Source organism: Impatiens glandulifera, chromosome 2 (genome assembly GCF_907164915.1).
Source record: "Impatiens glandulifera chromosome 2, dImpGla2.1, whole genome shotgun sequence".
NCBI lineage: Eukaryota > Viridiplantae > Streptophyta > Magnoliopsida > Ericales > Balsaminaceae > Impatiens > Impatiens glandulifera.
The window spans coordinates 36,092,821-36,115,066 of NC_061863.1; the positions used below are offsets into that span (position 1 = coordinate 36,092,821).

The 22,246-nt window shown below is 30.3% G+C and overlaps 2 protein-coding genes across 3 annotated transcripts; one reads left to right on the forward strand and one right to left on the reverse strand.

The window, feature by feature from the left end:
- The first annotated feature begins 2,701 nt into the window (after nt 1–2,701).
- LOC124927883 lies at nt 2,702–13,176 on the forward strand. 2 transcript variants are annotated; one of them, XM_047468376.1, is made up of 19 exons: nt 2,702–3,311; nt 3,399–4,835; nt 5,175–5,546; nt 5,677–5,767; nt 5,855–7,733; nt 7,841–7,920; nt 8,011–8,095; nt 8,183–8,274; nt 8,348–8,416; nt 8,501–8,537; nt 8,670–8,752; nt 9,646–10,077; nt 10,275–10,311; nt 10,412–10,469; nt 10,634–10,773; nt 10,852–10,917; nt 11,218–11,332; nt 11,432–11,470; nt 12,687–13,176. In XM_047468376.1, the coding sequence occupies exons 1-19, from the start codon at nt 2,702–2,704 to the stop codon at nt 12,803–12,805; spliced, it is 5,841 nt and encodes a 1,946-aa protein (XP_047324332.1). In that variant the 3' UTR covers nt 12,806–13,176. The 2 variants fall into 2 exon arrangements, with proteins under 2 accessions (XP_047324332.1, XP_047324333.1); XM_047468377.1 differs by having other exon boundaries at nt 5,178–5,546.
- Nucleotides 13,177–18,340: 5,164 nt separating this feature from the next.
- On the reverse strand, nt 18,341–21,076 carry LOC124927261 (mitochondrial import inner membrane translocase subunit TIM14-1). The gene is made up of 3 exons (XM_047467651.1): nt 20,940–21,076; nt 19,800–19,978; nt 18,341–18,801 (listed from the first exon to the last, which is right to left on the reverse strand). Exons 1-3 carry the CDS (start codon nt 20,940–20,942, stop codon nt 18,645–18,647), a joined length of 339 nt encoding a protein of 112 aa, XP_047323607.1. The 5' UTR covers nt 20,943–21,076; the 3' UTR covers nt 18,341–18,644.
- Nucleotides 21,077–22,246: the final 1,170 nt, after the last annotated feature.

The window sequence follows — 22,246 nt, forward strand, 5'->3', positions numbered from 1 at the left end:
GTCCAATTCTTCTTTTCTTAGTGTAAATTAAAATAAACTTAAGTGATAACTCTATCATAGCTTACAAAGGTTCATAATTTTCTTTCTAGACTTCTACATTTAAAAAAAATATTTAATCATCTTTATTTAGCAAAAATGATAGCATCAAGAATTAAAATTATGTGTCATTATATCATTGGTTGGAAAAATGATAAAAGGTGAGGAGAGAGAAGAGAGAGAAATTTTGTTATTTTGTTGACTAATCAAATTGCACGACATCATTCCCTCCCATATTCCCTCCTTCAAATTCCCTCTCTCAATCATTTCTCTTTATAAAATTTGTTTTTTTATTCAACCAAATTAGCTACCTTAAGTTTGCTTTAATCATTCCTATCTTTTTTCAACATTATTATCTATTTCAACCATTAAATTATTTATTTTATTAACAAAAAATATTTTTGTTTTATTTTTATAAAATATAAGTTTTAAACAAAAAAAAAATACATTATATTAATTTAACTAATTAAAACCACAAATAACATATTTTTTCAATAAAACTTTTAAATAAATCAACATCAAATCTTTATGTAATCTTCAAGTTAAAATATAATAAATATGAGACTCTTCAACACTACTCTCATCTTCTACCATTCCAACCTCAAAATCTTATTTTGTAACAAGAGCTGAATTTATGCAATTAAAATATTATAATAAAAAAATTATAATATTTAATTAACTATACTAAATTATATTATTAATTGTAGGTATAATTTGAGTTTTTTTTAATGTAAAAAGCTAAAATTATCAGAAACAAATATTTACCATTTCCTTTAACTCAACTTTCTTCTTGATCCAACTCATATAAATTGTTATTCCCTTTCTAATTGAATGTGGCCAAATAATGAAGATGAATTATTATTGATCCCGCAATTACTACAAATGTCGCCTTCTTCTTCTTTGTGCCTAAAGATTTGATTATTTTAGAGATAGAAATAATAAAAGAGAGAGGAGAGATTTTTTTTTTTTAGCTTTTATAATAAAATAAAAAAAAAGAAAAAAAAAAGGAGTGAGATGCCATTTTTAATGGAAAATATTAGGTTTTAAAATCAAATATTAAACCCACAATTTTCAAAAAATATATTATAATTAAATCTTATTTAATTTACAAGGATATATTTATTTTAATTTATTATCTTTTAAAATAAATATCTTTAATATGAATTATAATATATATATATAATTAATAAAAATATTAAATATACATTACATTTAATCAGTTACTTTAAAAATAATATTATTAAAAAAATTAAATGATTTAACTCAATTCTAAGACTTTTTAAAATAAATAAATATTCAAATAAATAATATTATATTAAGATAATATTTTAATAAAGATAAATCATTATAAATTAAAAATATAAGAATAAACAAATACCCGTTAGTTTAGGATATATTAAGATAATACTATATAAATATGTTTAAAATTTTATTTTAATAAAAGATAAAGTTTTTATCAAAGAAAAAATAGTTTTGAAACATTCAAAAATAAAAATTATTCTTATTTAATTCATTTTTCTCTTGAAAGATTCTCATTTTTTTTCTTTTCAAATATATAACTACATAGAGTCAAGTCAATATATTTTAAATTTTATAAATTAATATATTAATTTTTTTTATAAATTATTAATTTATTAAATAAATAATTTATAATTAATAACATAATATATATATTTTTAAATATTAGATTTATCTTTCATTTAACCTTACTAAAACAAAATAACATATTAATATAAATATAAATTAGATTAAATAATGAATAATATTGTTAAATTATATAACAGAGTCCTCTTTTTCAGTGTTGTATCTTTAAATATATACACGTGGTCAAATTAAAAACCCATTTATGATTGAGACTCAGAATTATTAGCTAATAAGTTATTTTTGCTGCTTCTTCTTCTTCTTTCATCTCACAGACTTGTGAGTTTGATGCGGCTTAGTCTTCTTATATAGAATTGAGACTCACTTCAAGGTCTTCCTTATTTCTTCCTTTTATTTATTTATTTATTTATCAAAATCAAATCTTGATTTTACTAATATCATCATCTTCAGCTCAATTCTCGGATTTACTAATTCAGGCGCCATTTTCATCCAAAACCCTAAAAGGAGAAACCCCAACTGGGTGCTGAGAGATGAAAAGATGGGTTTTTTTCTAGAGAGAGAAAGGAAGAGTTTACAGGTATGTATGTATGTCATTCTTATAATGGGAATTGCTTAAAACTACTGATCAAACTTTCCATATGGATTTGCATCTATTTTACATTAACCCCCATCTCAAGAAAAGATTTTGTTTTTTATTATTTATTTCCTTCTACATTTCATACTTGTAACTTGTGTATCTATATTATTTTGTTGTATCACTAACTTTAAAGATAAACCTTCCATCTTTATCACTAAAATCTTCAAAACAATTCTAATTTACTTTACTGATTTGATTTCCCCTCTACATTAATTACCCAAATCACATTTTGTTGATCCATGTGTGTTTCTTCTTTAGGGAAAGATTTGATTCTGGGAATTGAAACAAAAGGCGATTGGATTGGATTGGGACTATATTTTCAGAATTACAGTGCTTTCTTTGAATGACAATACTATAAGTTTGTGTTATATAGATAGAAGAGAGGGACAAAACAATTAGGTGCAACAAACATCCGATCAACCAGCCATGAATCAACGAGGATTTATGGCTCCACCTGAAAACAATGCTAAGTTCGGTTCATCTTTCTATCCTCTAATTCCAGCTAAACCACCACCCATTCTTTCAAGGCAAAATGGCTATCCAATCGAAGCACACGTCAACCAACAACAAGAATTCACCCCGGTTCGCCATTTCAGAAAGAGCAAGGGCCTCACCATTCGGGCGGCGGCCTTGCATCGAAACGAGGGTCTATACAACCACCAAGATCTTCCAACCCAAAATGTAAGTTTTCATTCTAATTCGAACTCTTACATGCCTACATTACCCATCATAGAAGGCTCGTCGTGGAATGATAACAACTTGAGTAGTACAAAAGGTCCAAATGAAGGACCGTCTTGGGCTATTACGTCTAAGGATAATCTTATGCTAGTCAAGGGGAAAGCGATTGCAGCCTTAGAAACCCCAAAACCCATTGAAGAAAACACACCACCACAAACCAACCTAGATTCCTTTTCTCATCTAAACGACAGCAACTGGACAGATTGCAATTTTACCAAATTATTGATGGAAACTGAAGATTTCGGCCTTGATTCACTTCTGTGGAGCAATACAGACATCTTTACAGAAACTGCTAGAGGTAAGCAATCAATCAACCAACCAACCAATTTTGTTTTGATTTCTAGTTTAGCTTTTTTCTTAACATATATAATTTTTCAACATGTAGATGAATCAGCAGCATTGGAATTTAAACCAGTCTACGATCTAAACTCACCACCAGAATCTGAGGCCGATGCTATCTCTTGTGGAACAAATTTGTTCAAATTTAGAGTAGCGACCCCAGATCATACGAAGCAAGTTGAGAGCCGATATCATGTATCAGCAGATGAGAATTCCAGTCAGGAGAAGGAATTTGCAGTTCCTGCTGAAAATGTGAATGTCCTTGAAACATTAGCAGCTAATGGTTCTTCAGAGGTTATTGATATAAACATCTTACAGCAGCAGGAAGGAGGTAAAGGTACTGACCCGAACAAGACTCCAAAGCAGAAAACACCCAAAAGACGCAAGCACAGGCCAAAGGTTATCATTGAAGGAAAAGCCAAAAAGATTCCAAAGGCGGCTAAGGGTAAGGGTGTAAAGAAGACCAGTCTAGGTGAAAAGAGAAAATACGTGCGAAAGAGCAACCTGGTGGAAATGGAAAATGGTGCAACTAATTCCAAGGAGAAGAAGCTGAATGGCAAGAGAAAGTATGCCAGGAAGAATAAAGAACCAATACCTGAACACCAACCAGAAACAAGTACAAAATCATGCAGGAAAGCATTGGATTTTGACCTGGAAATTGAACAAGGGCTTGAAATCCAGATGGAAGCAAGAAATGAAGTGAATCAAGTTGTTGAGACAGATCAACATAATGCTTGTACTGTGCAAAATCTGAATCCAATAGCGAGAAGATTAAAGATAGGCCAATCGGACCAAACTAGAGAGCAAAATAACCAAGTGACCGCTGCTCAAGAAAACCTCTTTCATGATATTAGACAGACAGATGAGAATTCCGGAATCTTGGAAGGGAATCCATTGCTTAGCAAGAGAAGCAGCAGTGACCATTTAGTGACTGGACCAGAATTCCTTAAGAAAATGAGAACAGAGAATGGTTTTCTTCAAATGCCACTTAACTCTCCTCCAACTGTTCCAAGTAGTTCAAAACGTATTTCAACCAGTGTAAGGAACTTCAACATGTTAAGCAGTCCAAATTGCTATTACTTTGGAGATGGGTTAATTTCCAGAGTAAATGATACATTCACAACTAACAACAGTGTTGATTTTAGCTCTCATTCAGAGGCTGCCATGCCAAATACACACCAGCCACAGACTGTGGCTTCCTTTCCGTTCAATATTGAAAATTCTCAAAGTTCAGTCTATTTGTGCAATAATATCCTGGGAATGCCTCACACAGACCAGCAATCGTTGAGCCAAAACCAGAGAGCCTTTTCAGTTGGTTATCATCAGCAAGGAACAAAATCCAGTGAGATCAAGGCATTACAAGAGCAGCATTTGGAACAAGGAGCGCCATCCAAAGTAGTGGTGACTGATAAGAATAAAACCATCTCCCGAAAGCAGAAGCATGGATTGAACTGTACTCCTAATGTGTCCGTCAATGAAAAAGGTACTTCCAAAAACCTGGAATATTCACAAGAACCAAAAAAATAAACAAATTATCGTTAGATATTTTTACTCAATCGTGATCACAAAATTTTTGGATCATCCAGATTATAGTGTAATATTTGCTGCTTCATTTGGTATACAAAATATTTTTTTAATTATGATCCAAAATATACTGTAAAATTTTTGGATCATCCAGATTATAGTGTAAGATTTTTTTTTCCATCATGATTTTTGACAAACATAAAAAATGTAGATTTTTAAGATCATGATGAACATGAAAGAAGTTTGGTAACAAAACAGCTTAAGTTGTACTTAACCATCTTTTTGTGATGCTTTTAAGCAGGCCTACTACAAAAGGAGAAGGAGAAAATAATTACAGTTGATCAACTAATTGACAGATTAAAGGATCTAAGTATCTACGATTATAGGGAAACAACAAAAGGCAAAATGGCACTTGTGCCCTACAAAGAAGTTGACGCAGTTGTTCCTTACGAAGGATTCGACATTGGCAAGAAGAAGCAGCAACGTCCAAAAGTAGACCTTGACCCGGAGACAGATAGAGTCTGGAAATTACTAATGGGTAGTAAGGAAGGAAGTGAAGCCAATGAAGCTGAAGATAAAGATAAAGCCAGTGAAAAATGGTGGGACGAAGAAAGGAAAGTATTCCATGGACGAGTAGAGTCTTTTATTGCGCGCATGCATCTTGTCCAAGGTAAGTAATTGTATATTCATTCTTCACACTATTTAAGCGAATGATTATATGTCGTCACAAAATATTAATCTTGGAATATTTTACCATGCAATATCAGTATTATATATATAAAAGTGCAATCTCTTCACAGGAGATAGACGTTTCTCGCGATGGAAGGGATCGGTAGTGGACTCCGTCATAGGAGTATTTCTTACTCAAAATGTTTCAGACCATCTATCAAGGTAAATTCATTATCTATATACAAAATAACAAAAATGACTACATATGCTTGAAATGATAACATTATTTTTATTTACCTGTGTAAGCAGCTCGGCGTTCATGTCCCTTGTTGCAAAATATGCCGCTCCAAAGGAAAGCCCAGTCCAAAATTGGTTCCAAGGCGAATCAAGTGTATCAGAAAAGGCACCAATTCTTCAAGAGAATCTTTTCACGCATGTTGTATCAGAAAAGGCACAAATTCTTCACGAGAATCTTTTCACACGTATATCAGAAAATGCACCAATTCTTCACGAGAATCTTTTCACGCATGTTGTATCAGAAAAGGCACCAATTCTTCGCGAGAATCTTTTCCCACATGTTGTATCAGAAAAGGCACCAATTCTTCACGAGAATCTTTTCACACATGTTGTATCAGAAAAGGCACCAATTCTTCACGAGAATCTTTTCACACATGTTGTATCAGAAAAAGTGCCAGAACGCCCAAGCGTACCTAATTCCTACAGCAAGCAAGGTAAGGAGGATTTTGGTTCTTCAGATAATCCAAATTGTGATCTTCAACTCCATGATGAAGTTATATCTTGGGTAGAACCTAGTTCTAAACCACAAAAAAGTATGAATCGTCTCCATTATCCTTCTTCATCTACTCATTTCCATACAACAGCTCAAACTACAACATTTGAGGAATGGAGGTCTCGAGACCAACTGTTTCATAGGTCTACTGATCTGAATTTTCGTAGGAATGATGCAACAGAAGTTAGGAGACAATTTTCCTTGTTGGACAAATATGATGACGCAAAATACTTATCCACTGGTGCCTTCGCAAAAACAGATTTTTATCCGATTAATGCAATAATGCAGCCGACAACACCAGAGAAGGGAAGAGGTAGTTTTTCTTTGTTTGGAAATGAAAGCACTTCTTCCGTGTCTCCATTTTGGTCTGAAGTTTCCAGCTCAAAGATGAATCATTCAAGCAAAAACATTGGAAATAAGGCAAAGGACATAGTAAGTACGGTCGTCCAAAATAGAAGGACTTCACTTTATGAAGCACAAAGAAATGGTTTATTAAGTGAACATATGAGCAGGAATCCAATTCAAGAACAATGTTTCCCCATTTCCTCACCTTATATCAACAAGTACACAAATTCTGCAGATACCCATAACCAAGAGAAACTGTCCTTACAACATCAGAAAGGATTCAATAGAGTACCCTCAAGACATGAGCAAATGAGCAGCAAAATTCAAATTGGTGACAGACAACAAGTTCCAATCAGCCCAAACAAGGGGATATTTATGTATGATGAAATGCCGAATTTTGATAATGTGGGTAGACAACAAGTTCCAATCAGTCCAAACAAGGGGATATTTCCGTCTACTGAAATGCTGTATTTAGATAATGGGAGTAGACAAGTTCCAATCAGCCCAAACAAAGGGATATTTCTGTCTGATGAAATGCTGAATTTAGATAATGGGAACAGACAACAAGTTCCAAATCATCCAATGTACAAGAGGCAAGCAATCATCCCAGACAAGAGGATATTTGTGGCTGATGAAACACCGATATTAGAAAACGGGGGAAGACAGCAAGTTCCAAATGATCCAATGTACAAGAGACAAACAAACAGCTCAGAAAAGAGTACATTTGTGGGTGATGACATACTGAAATTAGATAATGGAGCAGTTGATAGTGTAAGTGCAAAGGAACATGTACATTCTTCTGGTGAGTCAAATCATGGAACGGCTGTGAATACCTCAAGCAAAAAGAAGGCAAAGCCCGAGAATGAGAAAGCTAAACCATTTGACTGGGACAGTTTGAGAAGAGATGTGGAGGCCAATGGGAAAAGAAAAGAGAGACGCAGTGATGCAATGGACTCATTAGATTATGACGCAATAAGAAAAGCAACTGTTCGTGAAATCTCAAATACAATCAAAGAAAGAGGAATGAACAACATGTTGGCTGAACGCATCAAGGTAATGTACTCCAAAGTGATCAGCATTTCTCAATTTACATTGAGTATTGCTGAAATGGATCATGAAATAAAGGCAGATTCAATAATAAGAATAACCCTTCTTTGCAGGACTTTCTTGATCGACTGGTCAAAGAACATGGAGCAGTTGACCTTGAATGGTTGCGAGATGTCCCTCCAGATAAATCAAAGTAAGCCTCTGCAGACACTTCTTGTTTGCACTAAATGATCCATTTATCAGACTCTCTGTTATTCTTACAAGTAGTAATTTACTAATGCAGGGACTTTCTTTTGAGTATTCGAGGATTAGGGTTGAAAAGCGTAGAATGTGTGCGGCTATTAACACTCCATCATCTTGCTTTCCCGGTAAGTTTTTTTTATTTGCTATAAATTGTTCACTTGTAAGTAATTGTTCTCCTCTCGCAAATATCATGGTAATCTTTTGTTTCTCAGGTTGACACTAATGTTGGAAGGATAGCTGTGAGGCTTGGGTGGGTTCCACTTCGACCTCTGCCTGAGTCACTTCAGCTACATCTCCTTGAACTGTAAGTAAAATAAATCTAGTTATAAAATTGGAACTAATCTTCATAGAAGAAAGACTTACATTTCACAATACAGGTATCCAATGCTTGAGACAATTCAAAAATATTTATGGCCTAGGTTATGCAAGCTCGATCAGAGAACACTGTAAGCGGAATCTCTAGTTTCTATAAAGATTTTTTGTACTTCAATTCAACAGATTTTCACTGATCAATAAAATTGGAAATGCAGATATGAACTACACTACCAAATGATTACATTTGGAAAGGTATGTCTAAAAAATGTCATTATATATATATATAACATAAAAAAATTTGGCTTGGGAAAGTTCCATTATTGTAAAAACAAAAGAGCCCTCAATATTTTTATCTCATTAATGTACTCCTTTGATCCATGGCAGGTTTTCTGCACTAAAAGCAAACCAAATTGTAATGCATGCCCGTTGAGAGGAGAATGCAGACATTTTGCAAGTGCTTTTGCAAGGTATATTTTCACTAGTTTCAATTAGTTCATAATCATCTATGACAACAGAAGTAACTAATTGTGTGGCTCACTTGAGTCAGGAAAGAATAACTTTCCATTGTCATTTGTTAATAGTAGAGATTAATGTGCTCATTAACACTAGCAGACAACAAATTTAAGTGACATGGGCTGTTTTGTTACAACTCTTTTTCATGTTGATCGTGTTTTAATCTACATTTGTTATGTTTGTTAAAAATCACAATAATCTAAAAACTAATATGATTCAAAAAATTATTTGATCATGAACAAGAAAAAATATCTATACCAAATGAATGAAAATAAAATACTATAATTTGGTCATGATCAAGAAAATAAATTACATACCAAATTAATCAACAAAAATTACACCAGGACACAAAAATAATATGATCATGATCTAAAAGAAGTCTTATACCAAACGGAAAAATAAATAGTTTCACTTTTAACTTTGACTACAATGAGATAGTAATTGTGATAGTAACTAGGATGTGATAAAATACTAGTTACCAAATAGGCTCATTTTTCTTTTTTCTACAAAAAGAACACATGTATAGACATCTTTTTTGAAAATGGATCCATGTAGATCATGTCATCAAATATAAAAAGTTCTTGTTAATATGTGCAATGTGCTCATGATTTGGTTCATGATCACAACACTCTAAATTCTGGGGGAACTTACTGTTTCAAGTCTCTCTTTCTTGTTTCTTTACTCTTCTGAGCAAAAAACAAAAAATGTATACATATATATAAAAATGAAAATTCCAAATTTTACGAATTTTAATTCCACATAATCATCATATTTATAACAAAAAGAAAAGTGAGAAAAAATATCTTACTTTGGAAGTATAGATAATGTGACCTCTTGTCTATTGCAGTGCGAGGCTATCCTTACCAGGTCCAGAAGAAGGAGGAAAGATAGTATTTACTTCAAGTGTTCCAACTCCTGTAAAAATGAAGCCTTTACAACTTCCTACAGCTTCTAACAGCATTTTATCCGAAGAGTTGGGATCTATAAATCGTACTTATGAACCTATTGTTGAGGAACCAGCCTCCCCACCAGAGCCAGAAAGAGTTGAAATAACACAAAGTGATATTGAGGATTTATTTTACGAGGACCCTGATGAAATTCCCACTATCAAACTGAATATTGAAGAGTTCACACAGAATCTGCATAGTTACATGCAAGAAAACATGGATCTACAAGAAAGTGATTTTTCCAAAGCCTTGGTTGCATTGACTCCAGAGATTGCTTCTATCCCAGCTGCTAAACTGAAGAATGTGAGTCGATTAAGGACGGAGCATCAAGTGTAAGTAGACAGGCCATGCATAAATTTCAGTAAGATGATAATATAAAGAAAAGAAAAAAGTACTGAGAAATCATTAGTCCTAGGCCATGCATATATATTTAAAAAAATTATGGACAGCCATAACTTCCTTTAACATTTAAAAACAAGAGTACATAGTTTTCTTCAATAATTGATTTTATTTTTCCTTTCCTCTACAGGTATGAACTTCCAGATTCACATCCACTCCTAAAAGAGGTTACCTTTACTCTTTCAGTTTTTTTTCTTTGTATTTCTTTAGCACTGATTTTCCATTAGCCATTTAACTTCCACTTACCCATTATACAACATTACTCAGATGGAAAGACGAGAACCAGATGATCCCAGTCCATATCTTCTAGCTATATGGACACCTGGTAATCAATTTCATTTATAATATATTGATTAATTTTAGTATCAGTGGATTATGTCCAAAACAAAATGAAAAACTATATTTGCCATATTTGTTTTTCTACAAAGAAGAAAATGTCAGCCATTGTTTTTTATGGTATTCCTATCATCTTGGTGGTATTCTTATCAGGTGAAACTGCTAGTTCTATTCAACTACCAGAAAGAAGTTGTGGGTCTCAAGATACAAGCAATTTGTGCAATGAAAGCACATGTTTTTCATGCAATAGTATAAGAGAAGCAAATGCACAAATAGTACGGGGAACACTTCTGGTGAGATAATGCTAGTCTAGTATAGACAATGCCATTGTTGCATAATGTAATCAATATCTCATATGTACCTTCCTGCAGATACCATGTCGTACAGCAATGAGGGGAAGTTTTCCACTCAATGGCACATATTTCCAAGTCAATGAGGTTAAGATCTACTGCTTCATATATTTCTTTAACAAGTCTATTTAAAGAAAATGTTCAATACAAGAAAAAGACTAGTTTCTAGTTACTAGAATGTCTTATGGATCGTAACATACCAAAGGATTAGAGTTAACAGTGTTCAGGTCACTTCTCACAGTAATTGTGTGTTATATAAATCAAGAAAACACTTACTTCCATGTAGAGTTATGTAAAGCAATTTGAGAGGGAGTTGTCAAAAGTCTCAACTATAAACTAAAACTTTGTTCCTTTCAACACATAATCATTACAAATAATCAATTACAGATGTTTGCTGATCATGAATCAAGTGTTAATCCAATCAATGTTCCAAGATCATTATTATGGAACTTACCGAGAAGGACCGTATGCTTTGGAACATCGGTGACATCCATATTTAAAGGTAATTAATTCAATCTTCAAATAATAAAATCAAATATGCATATCTTTTAATATGCTTTTGAATCTGAAAGATAACTTTCTTAATATTGTTATTGAACAGGGTTGTCAACTGAGGGAATTCAGCAATGCTTCTGGAGAGGTACATAACACTCTTCTCCCAAAATTTTCTACAAGTATCTAGTGATTCTTGAAAATGTAACTGTTGAAATTGACACACATAAGTTCCTAAAATACTTCTCAGCCTCTGCAGAATAAGTTTACTTTTATTAGTATATACGTAAATTAGGAATACACTGTTTACCTCATACTGCTCACTTCTTTCATATGATATTTATAAAAAAAACTAAATAGAACCATCTCTCCAATCTATGGTCATCGTGTACATCATTAAAAAGAAATACTGAACTCCACAAATCCATACACATTTTAATCTTAGAATCATTTGACACGACCCTCCTTCAATTAATCTTACCTATTTTCTCGCATTTGCCATCCTATTAAATAACTTTGTATTTTGGTCACTTACATTAAGGCACATACATCTACTTCTTTCTCTTATTAAGTCTTACCACAACCTTCTCAAGACATAGGGAAACAAAATCACTTAGCTTTGGACAATCTTTGGTGACATTGATTGATGTAAAACACCTTCCTCTTCAATCAAATCAATAGAACTGAGGTCCCTGCAAAGAGAGGACCAGTTAGCTTTTAAAATTTGATCTCACATCAATGTTTCATCCTTCAATCATCCCTTTAATAATCGTCATCTTTTTAGCCAAGATAAAAGGAACTATGCAATAATACTCCACTCGCCACACCATGTAGACACCTCATCCATAAAGGACTCGACAATCAACACTTATTCTCAAATCTAGAAAGCAAATTAAACAGGCGACGATCACAATTCTATGTTACATGCTAATTTATCTTTGAAGAGACTCCACAAGCTTATGACTGATACTCTATTATCTATTAATTTCTTTCTTTGATTACCAATAAGAAGAGTTTATGGTGTTTAACTTGTTCAAAGAAGTATCAGTTTGATCTCATAGTCACACAATTATAGTTGACTAATAACCATAATAAATTGATATACACAATATAATTAACAAAGGACATTATGATAAAAAATTGTCATATACATAAATTTACGCTTATTCTTGTTTTGTTGTTTTTGGCTAATCAGAAGTTCCAAAATACGCTTATGGGAGATTCACCTCAACCTATGTGATACGAAAAAAGTTATAGATGTTCCTGTATAACCTAATCAAGAAACTAATTACTCAATGATTGATCCTCTACCAAGTTGCTTGTTAATTAAATAGGTTCTAATGTTTGGTTCATTTTACTTGCAGGATTTGTTTGTGTGAGGGGATTCGATCAAAAATCAAGAGTACCTCGACCTCTCTTAGCCAGATTGCACTTCTCAGCAAGCAAATTGGTGAAAGTGAAAAACGACGAGAAAAAAAAGTAAATTCTGATCTGGTAGAAGCAGAAAGAGTTAGATGATCTAAAGGAAAACTTCATTTGGTATACATTAATCTTAGAACAACAGGTCATTGGACTAACTAACTGGTTGTACATACAATTATATAACCTCTAGCATGAGGTTCTCTCTTGAGGCGCATTTTCCATTTTCATCCTTCCCAGCATTTAGTTTAGGGTGTAAATCATAAGGCCATGTTTGGTTCAATTCTTGCTCATAAAGGAGCCATTTTTTATTTTAATTTATTATTTATCATAAATGAGTTGGAAAGAGAAGAGAAGAATGTAATTGGTACTCTTGAAATTGATGTATGCTAGATGCTTAGTGAAATAATCACATTAGTTTAAACTTTGAAAGCATATGCAGTCTAATTTTATTGTCAATAATATGTTTTCTCTTAATGTAAAAAAGATTATATAATTTACAGACAAAACTGATTTGACTTATTGGCAATTTCAAAGTTATAGGTTTTGGTGTAACAGAGATTTTAAAATTAAAAAGAAAGTTTGAGTATTACTAGATTATTAAATGGATGTGATATAGTTTTGGGGTTAGAAAAAGAAGGTAGTATGTGATTGATGCTAATCTGAGGTTGAAAAATTCAGCATTCATGACTTTATGTCAAGAAGAAACACTTGGTTCAAACAGATCACAAACACCCCAGATCCCTAAGATGGATCAAACAGATCTTATGATGAAATTCTTGAAGGGATTACAAGTCTCACAAGAATGTTATTGATATACATTTAGCGAAAATCTAAACTGAAAAACATTTTATGTGTGTTTTTTATTACTCACTTGCATATTCTTAGAGGCTGTTTCTTTCTTTTAACTAAATCTACAGTTCCTCAAGATTCTTTCTTTCAATTGTATAGTTATTTGTGGTTTGTAGTAAATCAAATTAGAGACTAAAGCAATGTAAATCATGCCTAGGTTTTGATTACTCATTTTTCATGAATAAATCAAACTTTTGAAAAATACCAAGACGATGAAACAATCATCTATTGATGTTAAGCAGCAAATGAAACAGAATCAACATATTCACAAGATGTAGAGAGAGAAAGAAATCTTGCAAGTGATAATGAAATCAAAAATGATGTTCAAATGACCTTCTAAAACCTTAATCAGATTAAAAAGTATAAATCTCTACAGAAATCCTATATGTAAAGAAATCTATACTCCGTGTGTGCGTGTGTAGACCGTATAGTGCAAGAGTTTAGCGTAAGACTAACCTTCACGGTGAGAAAAGGGGCGGTGCGGTGCAGCAATTTGTGCGGCGATTTGAACGCGATTTGAACGAGGATTTGAACGGCGATTTGAGATTTTGACAAATGGTGTGCCCTTTCTTGACATTGAGTATCAAAATGAGTTTTTTCATTAATGACATAAATGGTTTTGGCGCCAGTTTTTTCCCTCCATTAATTTAAGAAATTCTTTTATAATAGGAAGGGCACATATAATTATTTTATTTTATTTTATTTACTAAAATATATATATATTATCTATTAAATTTTATACTTACTATATATATTATCTATTAAATTTTATTAATACTTTTTTTAAAGAAGTTATTAGAATCACATTCCTAATTTAACTTAACTTTTGATAATATAATTCAATAACTTGAACATGAAATTTTTTCAACTATTTTAAATTTATAAGAATATATTTTATATTAAACATTTTAATATTATATTATATAAAATAATATATATTTCTAAATAAATTGTTTTTCAAAATTCATTTTGATTAAGATTTTATTTAAATTTTTAAATTTTATTTATTTAATATTCTATTTAACTTTACAAAAAATACAACTTTTTTCATATTAATTATTATAATTATAAATAAATGTACATGTATATAATAAATATGTTAATCTACTATATATTTTTTCTTTTAAAAGATTTAGTATAAATTTTAAATTAATAAAAGGTAAAATAATCAACTATTCACTTAGAAAATATTAAATATTTTTATAATTAATTATATATAATTTTCATTTTCACCTTAATATTTTTTAACGTTTTTAAATGATAATTTATTTATTTTTCTAAATCTGGCTTAATCACTTTTATTTAAAATATCAATTTTTTTAGAAAAAAAAGAAAGATTTATTTACGATTTTGGGAGGGTCAGATATTACATTTTTTTCAAATGAAGGATTTAATTAAAAATCCACTTTTCTACATCATTGTTTTATTTTAATGTTTTAAATGTTGATTAAATAATTAATTTAAAATATCATTATATATAATGAAATTTATAATTAAGTTAAACTTAATAATATTTAATTAAAAATAGTAATTAAATTATTATTGAAAAATATTTAGTATAATATAAAATAAATTTTAAAATGTATTCATTATATTTTAATATGTTTGAAATAATTGTAAATATTTATTATTTTAATTTATAATATTATATTATTAAATAAATATAAAATTAAAATATATTAAAAAGAATTAAAATAATTCCAAATAATATATTTAAACGTTTTAAAATTAGTAATATAAATATTTTTACATTTTAAAAATTATCCTTACAATAAAAATAGTCACATGATTATTTTATTTTTTAATATTTATCTTTTCTAAAATTATAAATATATTTTATATTAAAATTTTAATACTAAAATATATAACTAATATTAATATTAATATAAATATAAATATATATATATATATTCATATATATTCATTCGGGCCAATTATTTAGAAGGATCAATTCTGTTCATTTTCTATTGATTTTAATTTAATTTGATTGAGGTATATTAATTATTTTATCTACTTTATATATTTAGATATATATTTTAAAATAATTTGTATTTATATATTTACTTTTAATATTATAGTGAGTAATTCATTTATTTATAGTAATATTATGTATTAAAATATAATTTCATATTTATTAAAATTGTATAAACAAAAAAAATTTAAACCCATACAAATTTATAATAAATATAGGGAGATGCCAACTAATTCGAATTCAGAAACATAAATGAAAAAGAAGATAACACTTTTGAATTGTATTTTTTACAATAATTATATCTCAAATAATATTTTTTTAACGTTTACTCCTCAACAAATAATTTGCAAAAAAAAATATCATTTAAAACAATTTTAATGAATATATTAACATATTCATAATTATTTATGTCAAGCTTAGTGATCATGATCAACTTATTCTTAATGGAGCAAATTAGAATTTGATGTGTTGAGTCATTGGAGGCCTTACCCAAACATTTCAATTCATCAAATACTTTGCATCAAATTCCAACTCTAAGCAATAACTGTAATTGATGCGCTCCAACATCTAATAATCTAATCATCATCGCTGAGGAGCCCAATTGGTTCCTAGTTGACTTCTTTCATGTTTCAACATCGAACACGGGTCAATGTTGATTTTAATAAATGTTGATTTTAATAACCCCTTTGAAAGAGATTTCCAAACCGCCCCTGATTCAAACAACCATTGTCCAAGATCAACATTGTCTTTGCAATTAAAGAAATCTCAAAGTGTAGATCTTGTTGAAAAATCACTTGGAAAGGAAGAAAGTTTTTGAGAATGTGAAATCAGAAATGAAAGCAAAACTTCATTAAATCACTAAATTGTGAAGATAGTAACATTTTAAGTAAAATATGGAACACAAACAATTAAGAACAACAATATAATATAAACAGTATATTGAAGGAAATTAAGGATACCTCAAAATAAAATTAAAAACTAACCAAATGAAAATGTACCTATCCACAAAACAAGTAAATGCAGAATTAAAGAGAATATGAAAAAAAAAATAAGAAGAGCATTTGGATGTACAGAATTAAAGAGAATATGTCATGGTCATTGAAGAAGATTCTTAGATTGAATTAGAATGCATGGTCAATGTTTCATGTTCGAATTGGGGATGGGAGGAATACGCAATTCTGGTATGATCCATGATATGAAGAAACATCAATCTTTAAAAGGTTAAAACTGAAAATGTTAGAATTAGAAGAGAATATCTTGATAGAAGGGTGAAAGATGGTTAATGTAATGACCTTATGATAATTATTACATAAAGGGTGAGAATACTTGATGAAATCATTCTTATTACATTTCATGATCGAATTAATTTGCATGTGTGGAAGGTGGTTGTTAACAGCAGGTTTAATACTGGGATGGTCTGGCAGTATACACTAGGCCGCAATAGAGGACAGTTGGTGGATTAAGCTCACTGTGTATGGTCTTCTAAAATCATACCCCTAGCATCGAATTGTCTTTTGCTGGCGTTTAAAAAAAAGACTCATGACAAGGGATAGGATAACAAGTTTATGACCATTCCTTGTACGAGATGTGTAATGTGTTCGACTAGAGTGGAATCAATCGATCATATCCTTGGTGAATGTCTATATACCAAGGGTCTGTGAAAGAAATTTGCTAACAATTTTGCATTTTGCAGCTTCCTTGAGGATTGAAATCATATAAGAGAACTAGTGCTAATAAAGACAAAAGGAGATACGTTCCGAGCTAATGTATTCAAGTGTTCTATGATGCGATAGTAGCTGTTTTCAAGGGCTAGAAGAAATGAAGAACAAATCTGAAGTGATATCATTTTTTATGGTCTTGCACTTATTCATACATGGAGAAGGATTCCTATAACATCAACTAATTGGAATCTATGTCAACGATGGAACATTTCATTTGATTTGTACAATGCTAGATGAAGTAAAGGAAGATGATGTTGATTCATGAAATGTAGTTTGGAGACAAAGAAAAATCAGTTTTTTCCTAATTAATACATTTGTATTTACCCTTTCTCTTTGGGTTTTATTAAATAAATATGACTATAAGTCATTTTTTTTAAATTAAAAATAAAAAACAAGTCGTTTCTATTTATCTATTTAAATATATGATTTAAAATAATTTATAAATGTTTAATAACTAAAAGAAAGTATATTAATATATGTAAAATTATATGAGTGACTTTTTTACTATTTTGTATTTGATTTTATCATATTATTATTAATTTCATTTATATACATTTTTTAATTTAAAAATATATATATATATATATATATAATTTTAAATAATTTAAATGTTTATTATATTTTATATATTAGTATTTAAATTTAAAATTATAATTTATAATTTATAATTTTAGAAAAAGTAATATTAAAAAATTATATATGTGTTTTTTCATTAAAATAATGCACAAATGTCATGTTGCTAGTTTTGAGAGCAATGAAGTCACAATCTTCCTTTATATTAGTACATTATTCTTTCAAGCTTGCTAAATTTTAACAGCATTAGATAGCTGGTTTCTGTTCTTTCTTATTTGAAAAGTTTTGTTTTTGGTGCTCTTTGTTGTAAAAACACAAGTGACTCCGTCATATAAAACACCATAGGAACTTTGATCAGAAGAGCCAAATTGAAGCCTAGCTTCTTTTTGCCCATTGATTATGGATTATATATTGATAAAAAAAAAGATAATAAAGCATTCAATGGCTTCACTTAAAAGTAAAAAAAAATGGGATATGACAATTTGATTTAAAAAATTTAAAGAATTCAATATATTACAAATGACCCTACATGAATCAAATTTGAACATAACATAACAGTTCTTTATTTCTAGACGAGTTTTGATCAAATGCCCCTAAACTCACATGAACACGATACTCACTCACACGGGTATCTGATAAAAATACCCAATCGAAGAATACTTGTGTTCACTTCACTCCATATGTATATCACCATTTCCTCTCTTCTTCTTGGTGGTTAATATTTGCAGTTTATAATTGTAACCAAAAAAGAGAGCAAAATAGTACTCTCCTTTTCCCATTGTTGATCAAAATGCAGATCCACCACTTCTTGACTTTCCTAACATTACATCTTTAGCTTCATTAATTTTGGAAGCAAGAAAATGGCTACCACCTGCATCAGGATGATTCGCCACCATCACTTTTCTGTGCGCCTCTTTAATCTTGTCCGCAGTTGCATTCTCTCTGTGAAAGTAACAACACAAATTTTGATTAAATTGATGTAGGATAAAAAAGATTCAAGAAAAACTGTAACAATTTCTTTGATAAGCATATCTGCAAAATGTTCTTCCAGAATATTAGTGGTTGGAGGTAGCAAAATGAAATATTCAATATTATGATATATATAGACATGAATTGAGTTCAAGATTCTTCATGGATCTGGAAGTACTCCACTGTTTACCTAGTATAAGGGCTTAGGCCGATCCTTTCTAGAAGGTTCTTTGTCATGTGTCACATTATCTTTTTTCTTTCCTAGTATAAAGACTCGAATTCATAATCTTACAAACATGAGTTCATATACTCTACCAGTAGCTAAATCCTAAATGAGTCTTTATCATGTATCACAATATCTTCCACAAACATCAAGTATTCCCAAAGTTAGTGGTAATGGACTTCAGGGTGTTCTATTCTTTCATGAAACATAATGAAAGGAAATAAGAATAACTTGTTTGAGATTAATTCTAAATAAATCACTATCCAATCAATTATCTCTACTCATGAATCACATCATTCAATAATCAACCAAATACATAATTAATTCATTATATATTTATATTCCTATTGTCCTTTTCCCAAATAACCTCAAATAACATGATTTTTAAAACCTACACAAAAAAAAGTTATTTTAAAATAACCATAGATCAAACAAGGCCTTAGTGCTTGATACCATGAAAGTGAGATAGAGTATTTGAGAGAATAGATTGTGCATCTTATTCCATTCACTTCTTATCTATATATGCAGTCATACAAAATTTATTTTTTTATTACTAATGTCTAAACAATTTACAATAATACAAGAATATATACAATAATATTCATTCCTTAACATGTTCTATCTCGAGTATAAACTCATTCTTAGAACACATGTGCAAAAGTAATAACTAAATCTCAGTGCTAGTTCCAGTCCTACATTATCCTTTTATTATTTTTGTTTTTAATTCTGAGAATGATTTGAGGCTAACCTAACACCAAGAATGAGAGCTGCTTCTCTTTTTGTCATGGTTGGCTGGAAACCACCTTCATAAAACTTACGCATTCTAGGTTTTGGTGGACGAGTTTTGAGTGTATTCCAGGCTTGAATTCCATATCTACCAGCAAGAGCAGCTGCAGCTACCGCAAGACCAGCAAGAAAAGGCGTGGCCTATATACATATATCATCAATTGTCATTTTTTGTTGACGTAGAAAACACTTTATCAGAAGGATAAAAACATTAGTAAGCTGTTGGAATGTCAAATAATAAGGAATGATCTTTTTTCTTTCAAAGTACTCTTAAACAAATTAATAATTGTTTCATACAGAGAAATTTCAATCGAGGCAAACATACCTATGAACAAATGAAGGAACATAAACATCTTAAATAAGTTACAAAATTCACAATGATGATCCAGAAAAAAAAATACCAGCTTCCATATAGGCTCTTAACAAAAGAACACGAGATGAAGCACCATTTCGTGAGAGACTAGTAATGTCATGATGTACTGGAAAACCTTTATGCACTACTGTGAAATGAGAAACAATGTACAAGAAAAGTTCAGACATTAGACTATCAATAAACACAACAGCTCGAAACAAAGCAAATCACCACCAATTAGCATTCAACATAGTTTGTCAAAAATGGTGACCATATATGGAAGGATTGGTCTTGCAGCAGTCCCAGAGAAAGTTATTCTGATTTGCTCTGACAAGGAAACCCAATGAGTGAAAGTTGTTGATGATTAGGAAAATGGTCACAATGTGGAGTGGTAACACTAAAATCAATTAATTACATTGAAACTACTCCTAGAATTGCAGTAGCAGAGGGTATCAAGATAAGTGTCGACCTTAACTAAATGGAGTTTGGAATTCTTGTTTACCCATTTTGATGTTAGGTTTGAGATCTTGTCTTTATGTTGCTGTTTAATGAGAATTATATGCAGGAAACTTTCTAAGGATTCAAAGGTCAACAGAACATAGAAGATCAAAACCAATCATGAGTGAAAGTTGTCAATTTTCAGTAAGAGATCATATATATAATATAGGCGACCACAACAAAAAGACCTAAATGGAAAGAAAAACACAAATGACAATCGAAATATATACGTATAGCATCATCATCACTCACCATTTCTGTAAGAACTCCGGGGGGGGCTGATTCTTCAGATTCGGATTCTACTAAGTTCCTGTAAAGTCTAGACTGATTGGTTTGAGTTCTTGGGCTGGATTCTAAATATATGAATATGCCCTTTTATCAACCAATATATTGTGAAATTGATAAAATAAAATAAAAAAGGAAAAGAAGAGATTATTATATTTATTAAAAAAACTATAAAATTGGTTCTTAAAAGATTGGTCAAGACAGAGTAAAGAATGACTCATGACTTATAATCTCTTTGAAAAAGAGTTTAATTGTTTTAGTCTAAATTCGAATAAATCATTTCTCAAATTTGTATGTGTTGATCTTAAATGTTCGGATAAGCATTAGATTTGGATATTTCGAAAATGATGAGAGAATGGGAGTAGAAAAAAAGGTTAATGCAAGAAAAAAGAATGAAAAACAATTAATACCTAATATGTTTTTGTTTATCTATTTTGCAATTTGACAATTGGAGTAGTTATAATTAATTTCAATATTTGAGTAATATATTATTTAGTAATAGTATATTAGTTGTTATTATATAAAGATTAAAATTCAATTGAAGTGATCTATTAATTAAGTATAAAAATTATACGCTTATTTAGATATCTATAATAAATATAAATTTCTATAGTAATATAAATAATGTCTACTATCTCGTTGAAAAGCCTAAATTTCACCCACATCACAAATTCTGATTCAAGTCCATATCCAAAATTGAGAAATCCAAGATTGAGAGAAGATTCAAAAAACGACTTATTGAACCGTTCTTCGTTAAAAATTCAGATACGTTTTCACAACTAAAGTTTATCTCATTTATCGATATAGAGGATTAAGATTACAGATTTAAAAAGTAAAAATTTAGATAAATATTTTATCATCATATACATGGATTAAAGTGATTTTTTTTTTTTTAATTTGTAAAGTGAACAATTTGTTCTTAGTTGGCTCTATTTGCTGATGAAGAACATCCTACAAACAAATTTTTTACTCTTCCTTAATCCAAATTTTTTTCATAAACAAGTTGATAATTTATTGATGTACAATATTGGTAATGGTCAGCTTCTCCTGGTCAAATGGACACTTTATTCCTGAGTTTTGATATTTCTTGGGCTATGTTTAATTTCTTCAATAAAAAAATGTCATTTTTTTTTCAGATTAAGCTAAGGTAGTTGATTATTGTCTTAATGATAAATTTTATTAGTAATCATTCGCTTTATGTGTCTATTCACAACTCCTTGGCTCAATTACCATACGAATCAACTTACATTTACATTTGTCTTATCTATATATGT